This window comes from Bactrocera latifrons, unplaced genomic scaffold (genome assembly GCF_001853355.1).
Source record: "Bactrocera latifrons isolate USDA-ARS-PBARC rearing strain unplaced genomic scaffold, ASM185335v1 scaffold_11, whole genome shotgun sequence".
NCBI lineage: Eukaryota > Metazoa > Arthropoda > Insecta > Diptera > Tephritidae > Bactrocera > Bactrocera latifrons.
The window spans coordinates 2730182-2752369 of NW_017534519.1; the positions used below are offsets into that span (position 1 = coordinate 2730182).

General features: G+C 34.1%; 2 protein-coding genes across 11 annotated transcripts in view; both read right to left on the reverse strand.

Annotated features, from left to right (window-relative positions):
- Positions 1-22188, reverse strand: part of LOC108972858 (cubilin) — a 104736-nt gene that overhangs the window by 41035 nt on the left and 41513 nt on the right. The window lies entirely within an intron of this gene.
- Positions 1001-21321, reverse strand: LOC108972894. Of its 2 annotated transcripts, none has more exons than XM_018939795.1 (2): positions 20822-21321; positions 1001-2211 (listed from the first exon to the last, which is right to left on the reverse strand). In XM_018939795.1, exon 2 carries the CDS (start codon positions 1604-1606, stop codon positions 1496-1498), a length of 111 nt encoding a protein of 36 aa, XP_018795340.1. In that variant the 5' UTR covers positions 1607-2211; positions 20822-21321; the 3' UTR covers positions 1001-1495. The 2 variants fall into 2 exon arrangements, with proteins under 2 accessions (XP_018795340.1, XP_018795333.1); XM_018939788.1 differs by having other exon boundaries at positions 20774-21321.

Here is a 22188-nt window from a genome sequence, read left to right on the forward strand (position 1 = left end):
AAGCATATAAAAATTATTATAAAAATTTCATTTATTTGTCGCTTTATGTATTTAATTATATTACTTTCAGAAAGTTTTTGGTTTGTTTATTATTATTTTTTCGTTTCTTATAGAGAGCGTTTATAATACTGCCATTTATTTAGAGGAGCTCTTGTGATGTATTGTACTATAATATTATGGCATCTGAATTTTGGCATTTTTAATTGGATGCTGAGTTGGGAAATTCATCGTTACAAATGATATGATTTGGCTTTGCAACAATTAAAATGTTCATTTTATGATAAAAGTTTAAAGTTTGAAACAAAATCACTTCTTTTATTAAGGTATATTGTGTGCAGAAGTTTATTGTTGTAAAAATAAATTTCTATTGTAGTTTCTTACAGGATATTAGAATTTAGTTTGCGATTTGAGTTATAGTTGAGCTCCAACTCCTGTGTTTCTATTTTTATTTATTTTTTGCGTGTTCGCTTATAGTAAACGCTGCCCAGTTTTATTGTTTGTTTGCCCCCCAGTCCCTGGACTTCGTCGTTCCACAATCGCCCATACATTTCTTCAATTTTCTCTTGTGCTCTTTGCTATAGTTACTCGTCGGGGAACGCCAGTTATTCCTCAGAATGTTTTAGCTGTGCGACAACTTTGATTTCATATGGTTCCCTCTTCATCTTCAGGTCTGGGAGGCATAATGCTGAGAGAGTTTTTGGTTGCTGCTCCATTTCTGGTTGTTTTTGCACTTTTGTCTTAGAAAAATGCATACTTTTGTTTACATATCTAGATACTAGAGGGAGTATATATCGTTTGTGTGATTGGTTTGTTCTTTAAAAACATCGAAATTCTAACACCTTTATCAAAAACACTACTTGACTTTAATTTAATTTACTAATATAAATATGTATATTTCACATTTAACGCGCTTTTTGTTTTGCTTGCTTTAAATTTTTCTAAAATCTTTTGTTATTCATAATTATTGTTATAATGTGTTGTTGTTGTATTTGTGATTGACTTGAATTATTTTTGCACACTCAATTTTTTGCCGATTTAAATTTTTTTCAATTTTTTTTTGAATTTTTTAGTGTCAAATTTGTCTATGAGTACATTTCATACATATGTCTCTTTAGTTTCACATCACAGCCAATTTTTGTTCTGACGTTGGGTGCGATGGTATAYGAATGAAGCCGATGACGCGGCGTATAGTGGCACATGATGCAGATAGCTTGCTGGTTACGCCGCATGACGACGCTTGGTTTCCGAAATGTGTTTTAGAAAATCGATGTAAGTGATGTTGTTGCTTACGGCGCTGCCTGCCAAAGGGGGCCATCATCAATGGCACTCGTCGGTCATCGATGGTGAATCTTATGAAATTTAGCAATGTGAATGTGTGAGGCTGGGCTCTGGCCAATAGTCGCAGTGGATATTTGATATTCGGTAACAACTAACAATTCGTCGAGTGCCTTTGTTATCCATCTGGGAAGTTTCCGGGTCCCAGTTGAAGCTTATCTCACTTGGGCTCRCCCATCGTCTGACCAACGACTATGATGATCACAATGAAGACGGCCAGCAGGACCAGTATGCAACAAATGGCGACTGCAACCATGGCGCTATTACTCATAAAACTGTTGCGCAGCAAAAGAATTATTGATGAAGACGAATTATGGCTTATGAGCGCTAAGACACTTACGAAAGATTGCACAAAGCACCGCAAGTAGCTCAAAGCAGTTAATAAATCAGTTGCGTCGTGGATTGCCGCACTTCGGTCACACTTTTTCACCAGAACAATTCAGCAAGTACTTTGATGTAGCTTTTCACTCGCTGTGAATAGCGTCGTTTTGTTGTGTCGCGATTGTCGTACTTTAGGTACTCGCGTGTGTCAAGTTGTCAGCTTTTTTTTTACTTTTTCCGCTAATAATAATGAGTAGTGGTGTATGTTGTTGGTGGTTTTATTTTTGGAGGTTCCGTTTCACTGCAGGTGAACGCAACAGACGTAATCGCATTAAGCAAATCTCAGTTGTAGCAAGTCGTCATTAAAATTAATTGTTCTTTTTTGTTGCTTTCGTTTTAATTAGTGGCTTTTGTTTGTTTTCACCGACGCACTAGTTGACTTAGGCAATTGTTTATGTTCTTGTTTTTATATTATTTTCGACAATTTGTGCAAACCAAGAAAATTTTGCTCCACAAGCTTTGTATAAATTAATTTGTAGTTTTTGTGGCTTTGGTCTGTGACAGAGGAATGTGAAAATTACTATATTTTCTAAGTAATTTGAGGCGTAAAATATACAAATGGCGTGTGGAATGCTAGAGATTTGCGTCTCTTAAGGGAAGTACTTTTCACCAAGATACAATTAATAGCGTTCGATAAAGTTTGTCACAAAGGACTGCTTTCGAAACTGAAACTAAGTTTACCGAGACAGCATTATGACATCATAAAATCATATTTATCAGATCGCTACTTTCGCGTTAAACAAGGACACAAATATTCTATTCTTAKKGAAATAAAAGCAGGAGTTCCACAAAGTTGTGTGTTGGGCCTTTCAGGCACGACCTGCCAAAAGATGACAATTATACAACAGCAATATTTGCAGATGATACCGCRTTGCTTGCTGTTTGGTAGTAGTGAACACGAGTTCTATACTAATCTCCAAAAAGCTGTGAATGAAGTCCTACAATGGGCAAAGAAATAGCAGGTAAAACTGAATGAATGAAGTCTGTTCATATTGYTTTCACATAGAGGCAATGAATAATGAAATTACCGCATTAAGCCATATATTTGCTAACATTTTATACTTTGTTAACTAAAAATTAAATCAAATTAAATTGTACATATATGAGAGTTCTAATTTGATGCTAAATATATACCACCCTCTGGAAATCGATCTTCGAAAATTTCACTGAAATAATAAAAATCGAGATTGCCTAGGAGCAAAGTATTGTGCAAAATTGGTTRGGAACCATTTAAATAAGGTTGGATAAAAAAAATTATTGATATATGTGTGTTAGACAGATTTTAGAATAATATTATTATAAAAAGATTTTTAATCAAACTGAAAGTAACTTAAGTAACTTAAGACTTTGACATCTCTCGAGAGTCCGTTCGAATGATTTTGGTGAATATTTAGGTTGTGGAACCCGTTCGTGCTCGACTTGTGGTTGGGCCCATCAGTTTGTTCCTGGGGGGAGACGATCAAAAGAGAGTTCTATTTGGCCGTATTGAAACGTTTGCGTGAGARCATCCATCGAAAACGGCCGGAATTGTGGAAGAACAATTAATGGATTTTACACGATGATAATGCATCATAGCATCGGGCCACGATTGTGACCGATCAGCCACCATATTCACCATATTTGGTTCCGTGTGCGTTTTTTCTTGTTCCCCAAACTGTAATTGCCGCTATGTGAAGCCCGTTTTCCGATAAAACAAAATTCGCTGAAGGAGCTGAAGGCCATCCAAAAAGTGCTTATGAAAGATGCTTCGAGGACTRGAAAAATCGTGTATTATRTCTAGTGGATATTACTTCGAAGGCGACRAAATAAATATTGATGAATAAATAAATATTTTGCKTTTTATTTATAGCACATTTTCCGGGGCACAATGTATAATGGTATATTATTCCAAAAATATAATTGTTCTCCTACAAACAAAATAAATAAATTTTCATACCTTTAAGACCACAAGTGTGCATCGAATATTATTTTTGTTTTACATAAAAAGTACATTATGTAAATATTTGCTCAGTTTTCACCACCATCCAAGCATTTTGGTAAGTCTTAAATGCCCTAAGCCATGACAATCTGCCCAATTTGTCATAAATGCTGTAAACGACAAATGYAAGCAGGCGACATGGTGTGACACACTGCGGAGGTGGAAGTGTTGGGCTGCTTTTGAAGTCGAGCGCATCAGCAGAACACTCAAGACGCCAAGGCAGCAAGACAGCAGGACARTGAAATATGGTAAAAACAGCTACGATATCATTTTCGTGCTTTATGCGTACTCAAGTCACGGTGCGCTTCAAACACCCACAAAACCCCCCAAAGCCAACACGCAACTTGGCACAAAGTGTAACCAACAACAGACAGATAACCTTAGCCTTTACACTCATATTTTGTTGTCAACACTTTAGATATCGGACGCATGTAACACGCACGCATGTACATCAATACACATATAGTAWGTGGGTGTGAATGCAAAAGAAAAGAGTGGTGTGCAGTCAAGGCTTTGACCCTWACTATCCACAAGTTGGCCTCGATACAAATACAACACACAAATATTCACCACAAAATGCTTAACATCAAAAGAGAAACCAAAGGATTTGGAGCGTAAAACCTACTCACAATACATACACATAAGTACATACGTATATAATACAGACTTGCTTATAAGTAGTGGGAAAAGCGATAAGTGCTTAAATTGTAGTTACTGGCTAAAGCTCTCTTGCSAATTGTACAGGGTATTGTTGATTTATTGTGGCGAAGGAGTCATGTGTTGTGTAGTATGTAAATATGTATGTAATTTTCGTTTTCAATTGAAGTCATTTACATGAAGACATCCCTATGGTGAATTATGTAATGAAATTGTGCCCAGCCAAATTTTGAATTGTTACCCAAACAAACACAAAATCGAAGCATGAGCATTTGCCGGCCGATTAACTTTTCAATGCGAATATTTTGGTATTTTGCTACAAATCTCRGTAATTTTCATGCCAATGCATAATGAAACAGTTATCAACAACGCACACAGAGGCATTGTAGTCAGCTGTGAGAAGCAATTGGCGTGATTTGTGAATTCAATTGGCTACTTAGGTGGAAGAGAGTTATGCTCAATGTGAGCAAGACAATGCCACGGYTTAATGAAGTGCAAATGATTTAATACGATTTTTGGTATTGGCTTGTTATTCTCACTCTATTGGCTTATCTGTATTTGGCTGTCTAGTATAATATATGTGGGTATTTAAAGACTATTAAGGTATATTAAGCGATGAATTGCATGCCTTAGGGTATGACAAAATCTACAAAAATTATTCCTTGAACAACATTTATCGATTGATATACAAGGCTAATTTCCATTTTGGAATTAAACACTTGCAAAAGCACGAAGTAAGCGCTTAACAGTAACATACAATTCCATAACTCAAACTTTGAAGTATAGATTTGAAAGAATTTGATTTTCATCGCTATTCTAATAACTCTTATAAATATAAACAAAATATTTMTCCAATATAAAACAGTGATAACTCTGTTATTGTGCAGGTCAGAAGATAAGCCGTTTGTTCTTATATTTCTCCACACGGCAGTTTAAGAGTCAGAGGATATTGCATTGATGTAAATTAAAACTTTTTAATAAGCTATTCAACTCAAWCAAATCTCAAGATGCACATTCCTAAAAGCCTGTTATTAGATTTAAGGAATTCGATACAGATTGTAAAAGAGGAATCTGCTTCACTTACTGAATAATTGTGAGCAATATTTAATTTTCAAATGAAAAGTCAATATCATCCTGGATAGAAACCTTTCATGGRAGCCGATTTTCGAAGAGAGGGTTAAAAGCCATAGAYTGCCTCATACTGCTGCAGAGGAGCCATTGGCAAAAGGGGTCTGATAAGCTTTCCTAGAACCGCTATCAGTAGATTGGGAGCGGGTTGGTGCTTCCCTATCCTCTTGTGTTCTACTACTAGATAGCTTGGCTTCGCGGAAACTTGGTCAGAGTTAGGTCAACGTCGGTATATGCGCTATCGCAAATGCGTTTTGACGCAAGATCGATTGCTAGAGATCTAGTGATCTCCTTTACCTCAGTAAGGCTAACCTCTCCCTATTTGTGGGGGCTTTTGACAGGCCATTGCCCTATTGGCGTCCATGCCATAAGGCTAGGAATCTTACCAGAAGCCACCTACCGAGCTTTTTGGAAAAAGATGGGTTAGAAACAACTTTACATTTCCTTCTTGACTGTCCTCTATTTGTCAAATCTGTCTTGGCTACTTATCGTTTTGCAGGATTTCTTCTTTTCCATGGCCTTACAAAAGAACCACATATAGTACTCCACGTGCGATCTCTCTAGATCAGCCATYTAACATAACCTATTAAAAATTTGGAATTGTTTATTTATTTTAGTTGCCATTAAATATTAGAAAKGTAAAAAAATTCAACCATTTAATAATGGGTTTTGAAATAAGAGCGCAAAAAAGTTTTCTCCAGCCCAATTTACGAATGGTTGTAGAATAAGAGTTTTTCGGAAAATTCGTCACAACGACGTTACAGAGATGCCTCGCTTAGAACGACATGCAAGACACTGATTTGGGTCTTCTTCAATTGATGTGCAAGCGGCAGCCATATTCTCGAYACACTTCTTTGTCTCACTGGCAGGAGAACATTTTGTACTGGGCCTTACTGAAGAGAAATGTTAAAACTACGGGGAAAGATATGGCTTCTTTTGCTGTCCTTATTGGTCTACTTTTGTAGCGTTCCCATTGAAAAACCCGTTATACTTTTATAATTTTTTCAGGTGAATATCATCTGAGTGATTTTAATTCTTAATTATAAGAATTTTATTAACTTATGTAAAAAGATTTTGTTTTTTAATTAAATAAATAAAATCAATAAAAACTTTCACTTGTGTTATTATTTCTCAAAAGAACTCACTACAGATTTCTTAATTTTTGTTTATCCAAAAATAACTTCTTTTTTATATATATTTYTTAGGATGAATATATTGGTAAATATGTAGAGTTCTAAATAATAAAGCAAAAGCAAATTTCTGAGCTCTTCGTGCGAATGCCGCCCTCTGTTATTAACACCTCACTTTCTAAAACAAATAAAAAAAAATGATTAAATGGTGAAAAACACAATATAGCTCAATAGTTAGGGGTGTGCGGCAAGTGCGTGCGTTTCGACACGCTTTCCTTAGCTTGATTTAGTTGAAATTAGCGTGACACATACAAAAGTTTCCAAACTATAGGCCTGCGTGTAGTTAATTTTTCACTGGATATAATAGAAAATATTGGGAAAATAGCAACGATTTAGTCTGCGGTGTTTCATACTACTAATGAATCGTTCTAAATCACTTGCAAACACTATTAGAAGTTTCGCTTCCTCTTGAAAAGTAGACTACCAATGGTAGTAGTTCAAAGCTTTCACCACTCTATTTCAACATATTTATGTATATGCTTTAAGCTAATGCCGTTTGCTCAAACCTTTGAACTAAGTAACCTGTAACTTTAATTTCATATTTTTGTAAATGTGTAAATGATAAATTTTTTCCGGTTTCAGTGGAATTCGTTAGATCTCTTCAAGGGAACTTATGCAAGACTATTTCTTTCAAAGTAATTTAAATACTAGATATACCCCAAGCAATCTCCCTGCTAMCCTCACCCTTGTAGATACCACAAAAGAAGAACTGCAAGCAAAAATCATTTGCAGCGAACAACTTTCCGCTTGCCAAGCACAATGTCAAAAGTCAAATGTGCATTAAAATAATTGCACTTGTTTACTCGCACCTTGAATGAAAATGCTGCTGGCAGGTRAAAACAAGAGCGAAAAGCTTAGACTAGAAATGATGCTACGGCATTGCCATGCCTCGTTAGTTATATGTATGCACGAGTTTGATGACGGCCACAGCACGCCTTTCAGAAATAGATTTTCAAAAATTTCGTAAGTGCAGGTGAAAAACTTCAACAGTGAAAAAGAGAATTACTAAAATTGTGACCGTGTGAAAGAGGTGAGAACAGTCAGCTGCGAATCTCACGCTGGGCGTGAAAATTCAGCACTTGAAATAATTTTTTGCCATATTAATTTTACAGCAATTCTTTAAGGTAAAGTACTATTTTCCTAAACRTTTTATTTATATCGCGCACTTGATATATTTTACTATGGATTTTTCAATAACTATTTACAATAATAAATTTTACTACTTTTTACTGGAATTTGTGTTGAACTAAAATACATTTCAAGCAGAATTATTATTTTACACAAATGTTCATCTTCAAGTTAGGGTAAGATAAATTTGTACCTATATTGACGAAAAATGGACAGAGAAAGGACATTACATTTTATATAATTGGAAGAGAGGTCTCTTAAAAAAATATGTATTTCTCGAATAACCTGAAAGAGGACAGAGATCTTAAGTTAAAATTGAATGGATTGTCATTACAATTTTTTTCGGTGAGTAATAGAATACTTCTGCTAAAAAACAACAACAATTTTCATACTTCAAAATTTAAATAAAACAAAACACTTTGATTCGCCACTTTCCTGCTCGCTTATGAGAATTTGTGAATATATGATTAATATGAGGCATTATGTATAAATTAATATTATATTCTGTTTTCTCTTCATCACAATAGTCTATTTGATTTATACAAGTTGTTTGTTCTATTCGCCACACTCCTATACTTAGCTCACTCCATGCAATATTTCAAATACAAACACGGTGAGTGCAAAGAATTTTGTACACATGTTCTCGTAATTCATTGTTCTTTCAACAATATGCTTTAGTCAAAATACTTCGCACAGAACATATTCAGAATTACGTATTTGCAATTTAATTCATTGCTTGCAATTTTATTTACTTCAACCGTAACAAAGTCAACATTTGATTTTTTGGCAACACATTTCAACAGATAAGCCGAAATGACTTTTAATAATAATAATGCCAGCGCATGCATGAATAATAAACAATTGCAGAATTTTCAAAACTTATGTATATTTCACAAACGCATGAAAATTTAAACATTTGTCTACGCATGTATGTACATATGTGGCTAGATTTTGCTGATGCATAACACAAATGCAAGTGTAAACAACTGTTTATGTGATTTCAGAAATTTTCAACAGAAAAGCATGCACACTTAAGTGCACTGTTATACACGTCTATTTGAAAATGTTAAGTATAAAATCTTATGACGAGTGCCGATGCAGAGGTCTCGTTTAAAAACATGCAATCGAGTAAATAATAGTGTTACTGTTAAGAACAGTACTACGTTTTTTATGAGTTCTTTCATAATGAATATATACATACATCGGTAGTGGATGTGTAAATCTTGGACATTTGCGGTAAAAAATTAAACGTTTTGCGCCCAACGAACGTTAAACGCTTTACTATGGTCATTAAAAATATACTTAGCACATTAAACATTGTGTATTATTATAAAAATATTATGAGCGTTTCTTCTCAATGAACTAAGCAAAGCGAGCGCCTTGGAGAAATGTAGGGAAATAATTGAAAAAATATTTATTTGACGTAAATATTTACATTAGAAACTTCAAAGCTTTGTCAGTATTAAGCAATATACTCAATAAAACTCAATAAAAAGAAAATGTATGATGAAAACACTCAGAACTACGCATATAATTGTTTCTAAGACAATAAAATGAATAAATTTGCAGTGAAATCAATTTAGAATAAGCAGATGGCTAATCAAATTCCACTGAAATGGCGAGCGAAGACAGCTTTTGCATTCAAGTTTATGATGCAAACGAATGCCGGCGGTCAATGTTATTGATAAATAAGAAAGACAGTGCTGCTGCCGTTACTACACTGTCATCTTAGCGGCATCTGCAGAGATTGATGATGCAATAAAGCAAATTCGGTGCAAATATTTGGCTCTGCGCCATCAACTAAGCAGCAGGAACATTTGATATGTGAGAAGTATGAACTGAAATTCACCCATTTACTGAAGTTACTAAGAGTTGAACTTAATTATCAAAGCTTTTTATCTACTTATTACTTGCGTTTAATTGCCTCTTGGCGCCTTTCGAATGCCTTTCAAATAGCAGAGCACATGCTATTTATCGATTTAGTCTCTTCTTTTTTCATCTTTTCCCTTGCTTGGAAGTTTAACTTTTGGCAATATCAAAACTTTGTTTGACTATAAATTCCTCTCCTGTTTGCAGCACCCCGTTAGTTGCCCTCATTGGCAAAAAGTTTGGTTATTCCATCCACAGAAACCGAAGTGGTGTACTCGAATACAAAAGTTTCTTTTGGACGTTTGCAATTTTATTTATGCATATTATTGCAAAATTTCTCAAATATTGCTTATGAGAGTTTTTTTAGTTTTAATTGATATTAACATGCAAAATGCGAATGTATTTATATTTATGGTAAATAAAGTATCGTAAAATGAAAGTAACAACTCTTTCATAGCGATATAGTCAGTAAAGACTTCAGACACTAATCGTCTTAGTTGTATAAATACTTCACGGCATAAAATTAATACTAGGCAACTTTTGACATACAAAATCCAACACTTCTGGTTTATCATATTTTTGGCTTATAGAAGTAGGACACTACGCTTTTCAGCCTTTCTGGAAAATAAGTTCTAACGATAGAGGTACTTTCTTTAATAGCCTTTTCGACAGCTCACGCATAAGTAGTGTCAAGCTATCTCGTTATTTTTATACAGTATTGTTTGAAATTTCATCATGGAAATTGTTACGCCTGAACATTTACATATCGTTCAACTTTATTACAAAAATTTTCGTTTTTTTAAGATTGTCTTTCGCGCACATCGCTCAAATTATGGTCAACATAATCGGCATATTGAGCGAATAATTCGCAACACCATCACCCATCTTGAGACCCAGCATTCTGGCGCATTCGGACTGGCGCATTCAATGATGCGGTGCATTTTACGTCGAAATCTTAAATTGAAAGCGTACAAAATACAGCTTTTGCAAGAACTGAAGCCACTCAACCATCCCAAGCGATATCGCTTCGCTWTATGGSTAAATTTTGTTCAGTGATGAGGCCAATTTCTGGSTCATTGGGTATGTAAAYAAGCAAAATTGCCGTATTTGRCACGAAGACCAACTTGAACAGATGCAAGAGCTGCCATTGCATCCAAATKAACGGTTTGGGGCCGGTAGAATCATCGGTTCATATTTCTCMAAAAATGATGGCAGTGAGAACGTAAAATGGGTACCGGTATCGAGCCATGATAACCGACTATTTGTTGCCTGAAATTGAAGCTCATGATGTCGGCGACATTTGGGTTCAATTAGACGCCACAATTAATGGATTTCTTGAGGAAAAACTTCGGTGAGCCGATAATTTCACGTTTTGGGCCGTACATTTCCCTAACAAGATCATGTGACATCACACCGTTAGACTTTTTCTGTAAGGATATTAAAGTCTAAAGCCTATGTGGCTTTTGAAGAAAAACATTATGSGTGTCATTCTCCAGTTACCAGTCGAAATGCTCGAACGGGTCATTGAAAATTGGACTCAAAGGATGGACCTTCCAAGATGTAGCYTCAGCCAACATTTGAAAGATATTCTCYTTCAAAAATAAATACCAAAAATGTTCTTTGGAAGATAATAAGCAATTCCCATTAAATTTGAAGTTTCTGTGTTTTTTCTTTAAAAGTGCATGGAACCTCGAAATCACCCTTTATAAATAAATATTGAAAATAAAAAACAGATAATATAAATTTGGGCGCTCATAAGCCCATGCGGAACTGAGACAAAAATCAAAAACGTTCCTTTACCCCAGTTTTAATATTTTGCTTACGCCATACTATAAATAAGTGTGTATTTTAAATTTTAACATATACCCCATAATTTAAAGAGACATTATTGTTGTGATACAATCACCTCCAACTTTACACTATAAAAAAGCTTAAATATTCAGGCTTAACAAGTGTGAATAACATAAAATAAATGTATGGATGTTATTAAAATGCAGTTCTAAATTATTAACAAAACGGCCACACAATAATTTTAAAACAATGGCGGATACGTGGTGCGGCAATGGAGGTTAAGGTCATTTATCAAGCCTCAAAACGYAAAAATAAATGCATAAAAAATATAATTTAGTAACAAGKAGTATATGTGTGCCTAAATGCTTCKATGTGTGGATTTGCAAGCGTGGTTTATTTCCGGAAGTTTCCCCTATAAGCATAAACCAGCAAAARTGAAACAATCACGTGTTCATAAGAGCGAAAGCCAAACCAATTAAAAAGGTACACTAAACTGTAATTAGGGGTTTTGAGTTAATTTTGCTGCTGCAGCTGTGTTAGTGCATATTCAAGTCATGCATCAAAAGTTACAAGTTATGAGAAACCCTCGCCATGCGGCCCAGTAAATTATCACAAAATTTGGTTAATAATAAACTGCAGAAGAATGCAAAAAAGTTAATTGTGAAGAGTTATCCCTCACGCAACTGTGACAAAAAAATTCATATATGGTTATATTCATATATGTACATGAGTGATGATCTCTGTGCTTTTGACAACTGATTTGTTGGCATCAGTGGTGTTCACTCGGTATCAACATAATCATGCAATGGGAAGGTGATGATATTCTCATAAATAATATATTCGATTTTTAAAGCGCGCTTAATGGCTCCCTAACCCATATTCAGCAAAAACAAATTTATATTTTTTAAACACGTCACACAAATTGACATCGAGCAGGTATTACAGCACCGCACTCGCTTCAAAGTGCCTCCAAATTATGCCCTTTATCATTTCGTGAAAAAATTCAAAATTTTTAACACGTACTTTAGTTATTTTTTCATTTCGCTTTGGGTAGCAAAGTGCGTGCAAAGAAAAGGTGCCGGCATCGTCAGCATATATTTCTTTGGCAAAAACCCACTTATATAACGCACGTAATTTCACTTGGGGTGYATGGTACTTATATGCCTTTTATGGTATGAAAAGCACACAGGTAAGGGAGTAATTTCTTTTTAACAACATACGAGTATTTATATAGACAATGTTTTGGACTATATATTGTATATGTATAGGAGACTTATAAGCAATCATGTATCTCTACAAAAGATATTACGGATTTAGTTTGAGCGGATTGAAGAAAATGAATCATTTTAATGATGTCCTTCATGTGTATTTATAGGGATATATTAAAAAATCTCACATCTATTAACAATGAGATTTCACTTATTTCTAACAAAAGCGTTTAGTTAAAAAAAAAACGTAATCAGCACTTTTTCATTCAGTTCCATGTTTAATCGCCAAAGTTACAACAAATGAAGGCATTTACAATTTGTGCATAATATACAATTTGAACAAYAAAGTTTTCTTTGTTATTTTTGCATCTATTAGTAAACTCATTACAAAGTATAAGTGATTCTAAGTGGCAATAATTATATAAAGATAATAGTAGGAAACATTTTTCGCTTTTTATTATTTTACCCACAATAGACAATTTGTGTCTGAAATTGCATATAGCCACTTTAAAAACAATGCATTCAGTTAAATAGCTTTGCAAATGTATGAAGAYAATTCATGTAAAAACATGTGGCTAATGTATTTCCTTCGCATTAATGTAAAATCGTAATGATCGCCTGACATTATACCTAAAACAGCTGCTAAAGTTCTAAAAGAGTTAAATATTATATTTTATACATTTTCCTTTGGATATAATATTTATATGCAAAGAAATCTAATAATTTCTTGCAATAGCTAATTTTCATAATATATTAAGAATTAACCAATATTACTGTAAAATAAATAAGTGATTTTGCCAAAACCTCGAAAAAAGACAAAAATAAAGAAATTTAATATAAATACTAATTTATTTAAAAACAAACAATTATTTCCAAGCCATAACTTGAATGCACATTCATAGTTCGTCGGTGCGTATGAGCTACCTTTTCACAACTCTTATCCCCATATATTGGATAATAATAAGTAATTAATAATTYAATAGCAAGCAATTTTCGTTTGATTTTACCTCTCTTTATTAAATTGTTATATMAGTTTCGACGAACTCGGTTATCCGTTCAGTTTGAATTTTAATCAAAATATTCTACGAAATCGCTAATGTGACGAATATAATAAATCATAAATATATGCATTTAGTATACGAGATATGCGAATAACCAAGACAGATGCTAACAAACGAAATAGCAGGGTGAGTGGAAAGCAATTCAAACTATGTTATTCGAATACAACATTATACCGTAAAATTAACAAAACGTTCTAATAAGAATACAGCAGKGTTTCATTATAAAAGCAATTTTAAAACAAAAAAATCGCCACACGTCATCAAAAAGTAAATTATATGAATGGGGAGACAACATGGAAAACTTGTAAATAATTAATTATAAATTTTACAATGCAAGTTTTTTAGTAACAGATGCCTTTGGACACTTTCGTTTTGTGCGATACTGTCGTTATTAGAATTCTATAGTAATAAAACAGAGGTTATTTATTAAAATACACAGTTTGTTAAATTTTTCATTGCTTGCAAACATTACTTTAACTATTTAASTATATTTTATTTGAGAAAGATAAATTMTTTTTACATCTTTGGTGAGGCTTATATTGGAGTATGCGTCTGTGATAYGSAACCCTAGCTATCAAGTCCATTCGGAGAAGCTAGAAAAAACTATTTTTACTTTTGCCTTAAATCATTTACATTCCAATTCCAGGTTAAATTTTCACCCAAATATTAATCATTTCAAAAATATAAATCTACCTACGCTTGCTAGTCGTAGGAAAATGCTTGATATTTCTTATAAAACTTATGAATGGATCAGCCTGTAGTCCATCTCTGTTGTCCGATATTAATTTTAATGTTTCCGTTCGCTCAACGAGGCAGTTAAGGCTTTTCTTTTAAAACTTTCTAAAACAAATTTTGAGTTATACGTTCCACTCTGTCGAATATGTCACGATTTCAATTCTCATTCTATCATATTTGATCTAACAGACTCACTTTTTACCAYAAAAAAATTATTTTATCTTTTCTAAACAAATAATACTTCAAAATAATAAACTTACTTTAATCTAATTCTTAATTTTGGCTGCTGAAATTTTTGTTTCTGTAGCTGAGCAGCTTAAGATCGCAATGCTTCAACTCTCTTGCCTTTTCTTAGTTCAGTTGGCCGGGAGGAGGATCGTTGGGTATTATTGAAATATATTCATGTTTCTCATATTTCCTATTAATTATTTTTAATGCCCTMAAGAATTAAACTGGCGTGTTTAAAATCAAACTAACTGTTTGAGCCAATAATAAGGTTACATAATTCTAAATTCATTTGAATTTATGATTCAAAAGAAAGAAAACTACAACAGCGCAAAAATGGAAAAGTCAGGAACTAAAGTTTTCTTCTCATTTTGACGAATTGCGATTTGGAAGAAAACAACAACAACAACAACAACAACGMAATGAAAAAYCACGATCTAAAGTTTTCTTATTTTGACGATTTGCGCTTTACTTTACCTGAGAAATACAGGGTTCTAAATTTTATGCTGTTCTCGGAAAGCTCGTAGATTTTTTGTTACGTAATCAATAAATACATAAAAATCTTTTAATTACTGTTAAATTCGGGTTTCGTAGCTGTTTCCAATATAAATCATTATAAAAGTACAAACAAATTTAAACTATAAAATATTATAAACAAGCACTCCGTCATTGGAGAACTTTCCTATACACCGTTTTGTGCACACTGAACTGTAAAATATTAATATGAAATATTGGCAAAGAAATACGCAAAACTCCAAAACTGCASAACTAGAATAATATAAATATGATGCTCAAGCTTCGTTGACTTTCACCACTTGAAACTACTCACAACTAAATCCCAACTGACCTCTGATGCTAACAAATGCGTAATCAGTATGCACAAAATGCATATGCAAATAGGAAATATTCATATTTCGGACATTTTTTGACGTTGAGCGATTGAACACTGGCGCAGGCGGGTTCAACTTAGACGAGTACACTTGAAAACATGTATGCACAAGAGTCCGTATTTGCATCGAATTATGTAAACATAATAAAATAGATATCATATAAAATTTGCATTTCACGCAAATRTCAAGTCAAGCGCGAAAGGCTAGCGTTATTTTAGCCCCTACTTTGACCGCTTTGGTATTATATATCGAAATGCGAACGCATTGTAATGAAATGAAGCGTGCGCTTCACAAGACAATTTTTCACGCGTTGTTAACAACTCTCGCTTGTTTTCACTCATATCGCTTGGCATATCTACATACACAATCGTATTATTGTCATGAACATGTCCTTTGCGCTTCCAAAGGACGCAGCTGCAACGAAGCGAAATAAAAGACGTATCGAGTACCAGCAAGACCACACAATTACCTTCAAAGCGGCTTAGCGCGAACATGCCACCACACACAGGTATAAAATTATATACATATATAGTAATGTAGTAATGTAGAAAAAGTCATWAGCTGTTAGAATAAGTGTTTTGAGTAAATACTTGAATGGCAAATGGATGTTACAAACAAATCACATATGTTATGCCTCTACGAATATTGCGAATATAGATAAATGAAAACTGGCAGTATGCGAATTTGCTTTCTGCGCACTTCGTGTCAATATGTGTCCCTGTCTCGTGCCYAGCCAAACATTAATTTTTCTATTAAATAATTGAAACAAAACATATTAGTGTCTATAGACTAAATGCTTTATATATAATATATAGAATATATGGCCACAGTCTTACAATTCTTATGTGCATTGAGTTTCTTACATTCGATCCATAAATATATATTTATATCTAACGTATGTAAGCGTCTGTGATTTGTGGCAGGTTGGCAGTGGAGTGGGTGGCTCTCAAGCACTAATATTAGGTAATACAGCATCAGTGTCGGCTGTCATAAATGCATTAAAATAAATTGACAGCAATGTGCATTAAACTTATGAGCACCCATACACACACACATGACTGATACACATACATAGTACGTAATGCAGAGACAAACACATTTGCACTGCTGCTTCAGTTATCATCCTTTGGCCACTTGTGCAATTTCTGTGTGGATTTGTCCGCAAAAATGGTGGAAATAGAATCATAAAATATTGATGACAAGCGGTTGGTAGTTCGTTTCTGTCTTACATGAGTCTGGCAATAATTGAGTGTAGTTAGCCAGTTATGAGRGATTTCATGACTGAGCAATTAGTTGGCTCTTATGGTATACAAAGTGAATGATKGAATTACTATAGCCACAAAAATTATATTTCCCGAACCAAATATAAGAAAGAGCATCAGCAGGAATTAGTTTATAATAGCTGCAAAAATGTTTATTTGAAAGGAGTAGTAGAATGAAATATTTTACCATAATGCATTTTTTTGGTTTTGTTGTGGCAAAGATCGACCATAAATTGATTAAAATTTAAAATCGCAAAACTGTGACTAGGTAAAATAGCCCCATTTATACAAACCAAGGTAATGACCAGTATTTACTCGCTACTACAGCCACCGCACTTGTTAAATTCGATAAAATATGATGATTTCGATCTTACCTTTTCTTTTAAATAATAATGGAWAGTTTCAAAGTCTAGTTTTTTTGGAATATACCATCCCATTCCAAAACACTACAACGAGAATTCGAAATATGTACTATAAAGGACAATTGTATACCAAAGAGAGAACAATAAGTTACAAGTATTATACATATACAATTATATAATAAGATCGATTGTTTCATTTCTTAACCTCTTCCATGAAGTCGCCGCCTCAAGTCTAACAAGAAAARATTTTCAAAAGCAAAAACAATTACCAAAAATAATACCTTCAAGATACATACGAGTTTWTAACAATGTTAAATCAAAAACAAGTAAGGAAGGGCTAAGTTCGGKTGTCACCGAACATTTTATACTCTCGCATGATAAAGTAATAATCGAGATTTCAGGCGTGGTTGTGAACCGATTTCACCCACATTTGGTACGTGTCATCAGGGTGTTAAGAAAATATTATATACCGAATCTCATTGAAAGTGGTCGAGTACTTCCTGAGATATGGTTTTTGGTCCATAAGTGGGCGACGCCACGCCCATTTTCAATTTTTCAAAAAAGCCTGGATGCGGCTTTCTTCCGTAAAATTTAGTGTTTCTGACGTTTTTTGTTAGTCGGTTAACGCACTTTTAGTGATTTTCAACATAACCTTTGTAAGGGAGGTGGGCGTGGTTATTATCCGATTTCTTCCATTTTTGAACTGTATATGGAAATGCCTAAAAGAAACGACYCTATACAGTTTGGTTGAYATAGCTATAGTAGTTTTCGAGATATGTACAAAAAAGTTAGTAGGGRRCGGGGCCACGCCCACTTTTCCAAMAMAATTACGTCCAAATAYGCCCCTCYCTAATGMGATCYTTTRTGSCAAATTTCATTTTAATATCTTTRTTTATGGCTTAGTTATGACACTTTATAGGTTTTCGGTTTCCGCCATTTTGTGGGCGTGGCAGTGGGTCGATTTTGCCCATCTTCGAACTTAACCTTCTTATGGAGCCAGGAAATACGTGTACCAAGTTTCATCATGATATCTCAATTTTTACTCAAGTTACAGCTTGCACGGACGGACGGACGGACGGACAGACAGACATCCGGATTTCAACTCTACTCGTCACCCTGATCACTTTGGTATATATAACCCTAAATGTGACTCTTTTAGTTTTAGGACTTACAAACAACCRTTATCTGAACAAAACTATAATGCTCTCTTTAGCAACTTTGTTGCGAGAGTATAACAACTCCATATCTGCGGACAACTTAACTCATTTGCGCAGGCTTCCCGTAATATGGTCTGGGAAATTTAAATACATTGTGACAAAAAAAGTAAAAAGAAATTGTTATTAAAGTCCGCTGGTAAATGATATTTTAAGTATGAAACGCATTTCTGCTCGACTCGTCCCGATAAAGCTGATTTTTTTCAAAATTAGAACGATTGTTACCGAATTTAAAACCAGATTTGCCTCGGTGTGATTTTTTCTTGTTCCCCAAAATTAAAATGCCGGTTTCAGTTGATAGAAGAGATAAAACAAAATCAGCTGAAGGAGGCGAAGGAAATTCCAAAAAGTGCCTATGAAAAATGTTTCGAGAACTGGAAAAATCGTTGGCATAAGTGTATTACATCTGATGGGGATTAAATATTTTGCGTTTTATTTACAATTTATCTTTTTTGTCACAATGTGTATTAATTCGATCGAAACACATGAAGAACTTCCACCTTAATTGCCGGAATTTCGCAGTTATTTAGATAAGAATTGTATATGAATTGTTCAATTGGCTGCGCAGGTGAGAGAAATTAAGAAATTTCAGTGAATTATTTTAATGCCTAAACGAATGTTTGCGATTTTAAATGATCTTGTGATTCGTAATTTCGCAATTTTGCAATTTAATGTTTTTGACCGCTTTTGCAATCTTTTATGTGATTTCAAAAAATTTCAAAATTACGATTTTTACTAACGATCTCTAAAATGTAGTAAGAYTAAATTGAGAATAAAATATTTTCTATTTATAAGTCTATGAAAGAATTGTTTAAAATCACGGTAATCCGGCGCGAAAAAGGGTATTTCAAAATCAATTAAGAAATTTAAGTATTTTGAGTGCAAAATTGCTTTAAAAATACATCAGCTCATGTGTTTTTATTTGACTTGATCAGCATTGTAACCACATTGAAGTGAAAATTTAGTAATTTAAAACTACCAAACGCTGAACTGGGAAACAAAAAATTTCTTCTGCAGATCAACAAGAAATAAAAACACTTTTAAGTCGAAGCGATCGTTATGCCTGAAATACATATGAACATATGTAGCTTCGTTTATACTAGTGCCTTTTGTGACAAACATACATATTACGCATAATTGTTTAGAAATGTAATTTTATTTGAAACCAAATTGTTTACTAAGAAACTAGAAGTTTGTATATCATCTTTCCCATCTGTTTCTCTTAATGTTAATAGTTCGCCGCAACGATAAACTAATGAATAATTTTAAATTATTGGAAGCAGTGATGTTTTAAGCATATTTTTGCAATCCTATACATTTGTTCTGGTATACTGGTAGTTAGCTTATAAAAGCGAGAATTTGTCAAATATTAAAATTTTTACACAACACTTCTTAATGGGTTATATGGGCTTACGAGTTTAAAAAATCCAACTTTTTTTATTATTATATTAAGTTCTACAAGACATTTGAAATATTATCTTAAATTTTCAAGTTGATTCGAGTAAKAGTTTCGRAGATAYAGCCTTGAGAATTTGTGCGCTCGAGGCTAGCCAGGCTAAGTGCGACGTCTTTAAACGCGTTTTTCTCGARGCTGTGTTTTTGAACTCGGTTGGSAAGATTTCTCGAGAACTACWCAACCGATATTCAGCCRGTCTTTGAGACAATTCTTAAAGACTTGGRCGAAGAGTTTTTTTTCGATTACAACTATTTGAAAACAAAAAATGTCGCAAAACTTTCACCGAAATGTTCTTTTTTTGTAAAAGTRTTTGCCAAAAATTAAATTTTAATTTTAACATCATCMAAGTTTTAAGATAAGATAGATGATTCTGTAGGAAGTTATCCTGCAAACGCGGGAGCATCTTTTTTCCAAGGGGTCAACGGAAATGGCGTCGCAATGGCCGTGTGAAGTATTTGTTTTTCAAAAATTTCGGATTTTTTTTTAATAGTGTATGCTTGTAACAATAAAAAATTCGAATAAAATATTTCATTTTTATATGATAAAAAGAAAAAAAAAAAACAATTGAAAAAATGCTGTTTTTACCCAAGGAATTCATGTAACCCCCATCATACATCTCAGAATAAAAAACAAAATAGCAGAAATTACTAACAAAATTCATTGAGCCTGTCTATAAAAAATTTTAGGACTGAAATTCCGCTATGTAAATATGTGTTGAACCTTAAAGATTATGACTTTATTATTAGCATCCACTTTTTGCCATTTGAATATTTTACAGCTACCGAGAAGGCACTACAATCTTTCACACAGTAAATGAATGTGTTAATGTATGTGTAAATATTGGAAATAAATATTTTGCACAAGTTCAAAATAGAGTGTAAATAAACAGTGTTCGGTATGCACCGTATTTTATGGCCAGAGTCTCTTTTGTTTCTGCACAATTTTCCTCACAATTACTAGACGCAAATTCACGCGAAGCGAAGCTGCCGGAAGATCAGCAAACAAAACAAATCGAATGCACAATTAACGCGACGCAATCAACAAAGGCGCAGTGCTGCGAGTACGGCAAGTGCAACGGCGCAGGCGATGTTATCGAAAGTATTCCAAAACAAATTCACCGTAGAGACAGAGGGAAGTCGCGGTATGCAAAACAAAGCGAAAGGACAGTGGAAAAGAAAAAAGTGAAGCGARTAGAAGATGCTCTTTAGCAGTTAACCACTTAACGGCGATATTGTTGTTGTAAATTGAAAGTAAAGCGTTCGTTYAATAGCACGATAACTTCACGCGAACAAAAGTGCTTAGCTGCGAAAGCGTCGGCGGCGGTGGCGGCGGTGTTGGCAAGAAAGAACTGTTACTTTTATGTTGAAAATAAGTGATTYGAATGCGCGCGCGCACGATTCCTTTGGGCGATTGCTAGAGTTTTATTTTTCGTAATGGCTTAAAAGCAACTGTTGTGCACGGCCRACACGAATCGACTGACAGGTCCAAAGGAAAAACGAATTCAGATAGCCAAAATGCCTTTGGCCAAACACCAGCGCAGTAAATTGCTTTCATACTTTCCAGGCGCTCACCACCAATCAAAGTGAGAGAGAGTTACGTACATATGTGTGTTTGTGTATGGAAAGTGTGCTTGGGAAATGTGCAAAGCAAGTGAAAGCGCTTGTCAGCGGAATTCTTCGATAAAAGAGCATGAATCAGTCATCAGTACGGTTGTTCGGTTATGTGTGTATTCAAAAGTACCCGGTAGAAAATTTGAAATTAGATTAGTTTACAGAACAATACAACAAAAGTAAAGAGATTCAACGTTTAAATATCTCTCAAAAACGAAAGCAATAAAATTTTTCTTTTGAGAAGCCTAAGATTGACGTTCTAAATTTTAATTCTATGAGAAATATCGGATGAAAGATTTTACATAACAAACTTGGAGTGAAAACAAATTTAAACCAATTCTGAAAAGAAGTCGAGTAAGAAAGATAAATGTTAACTTCGTTTGCACTAAAGCTATAATACCCTTCTTCTTCTTCTTAATTGGCGTAGATACCGTTTACGCGATTATAGCCGAGTTAACAACAGTAGCAATGTGGCCCCAATGGCTCCTTTTCCACCTGGTCTTTTCAACGGAGTGGAGRTCTTCCTCTTCCTTTGCTTCTSCTGCTATATTCKCTGTTGCCAATGCGCAAAGGACTATAAATCTTCCGCAGTACCTTTTTATCGTTACGTCGTCTCATCASATGTTGTCATCATCCATGTCTCTGTAGCATATAGCAGGACGGTAAYAATGAGTGACATATAGAGTTTGGTTTTAGTCGAAAGTAGCA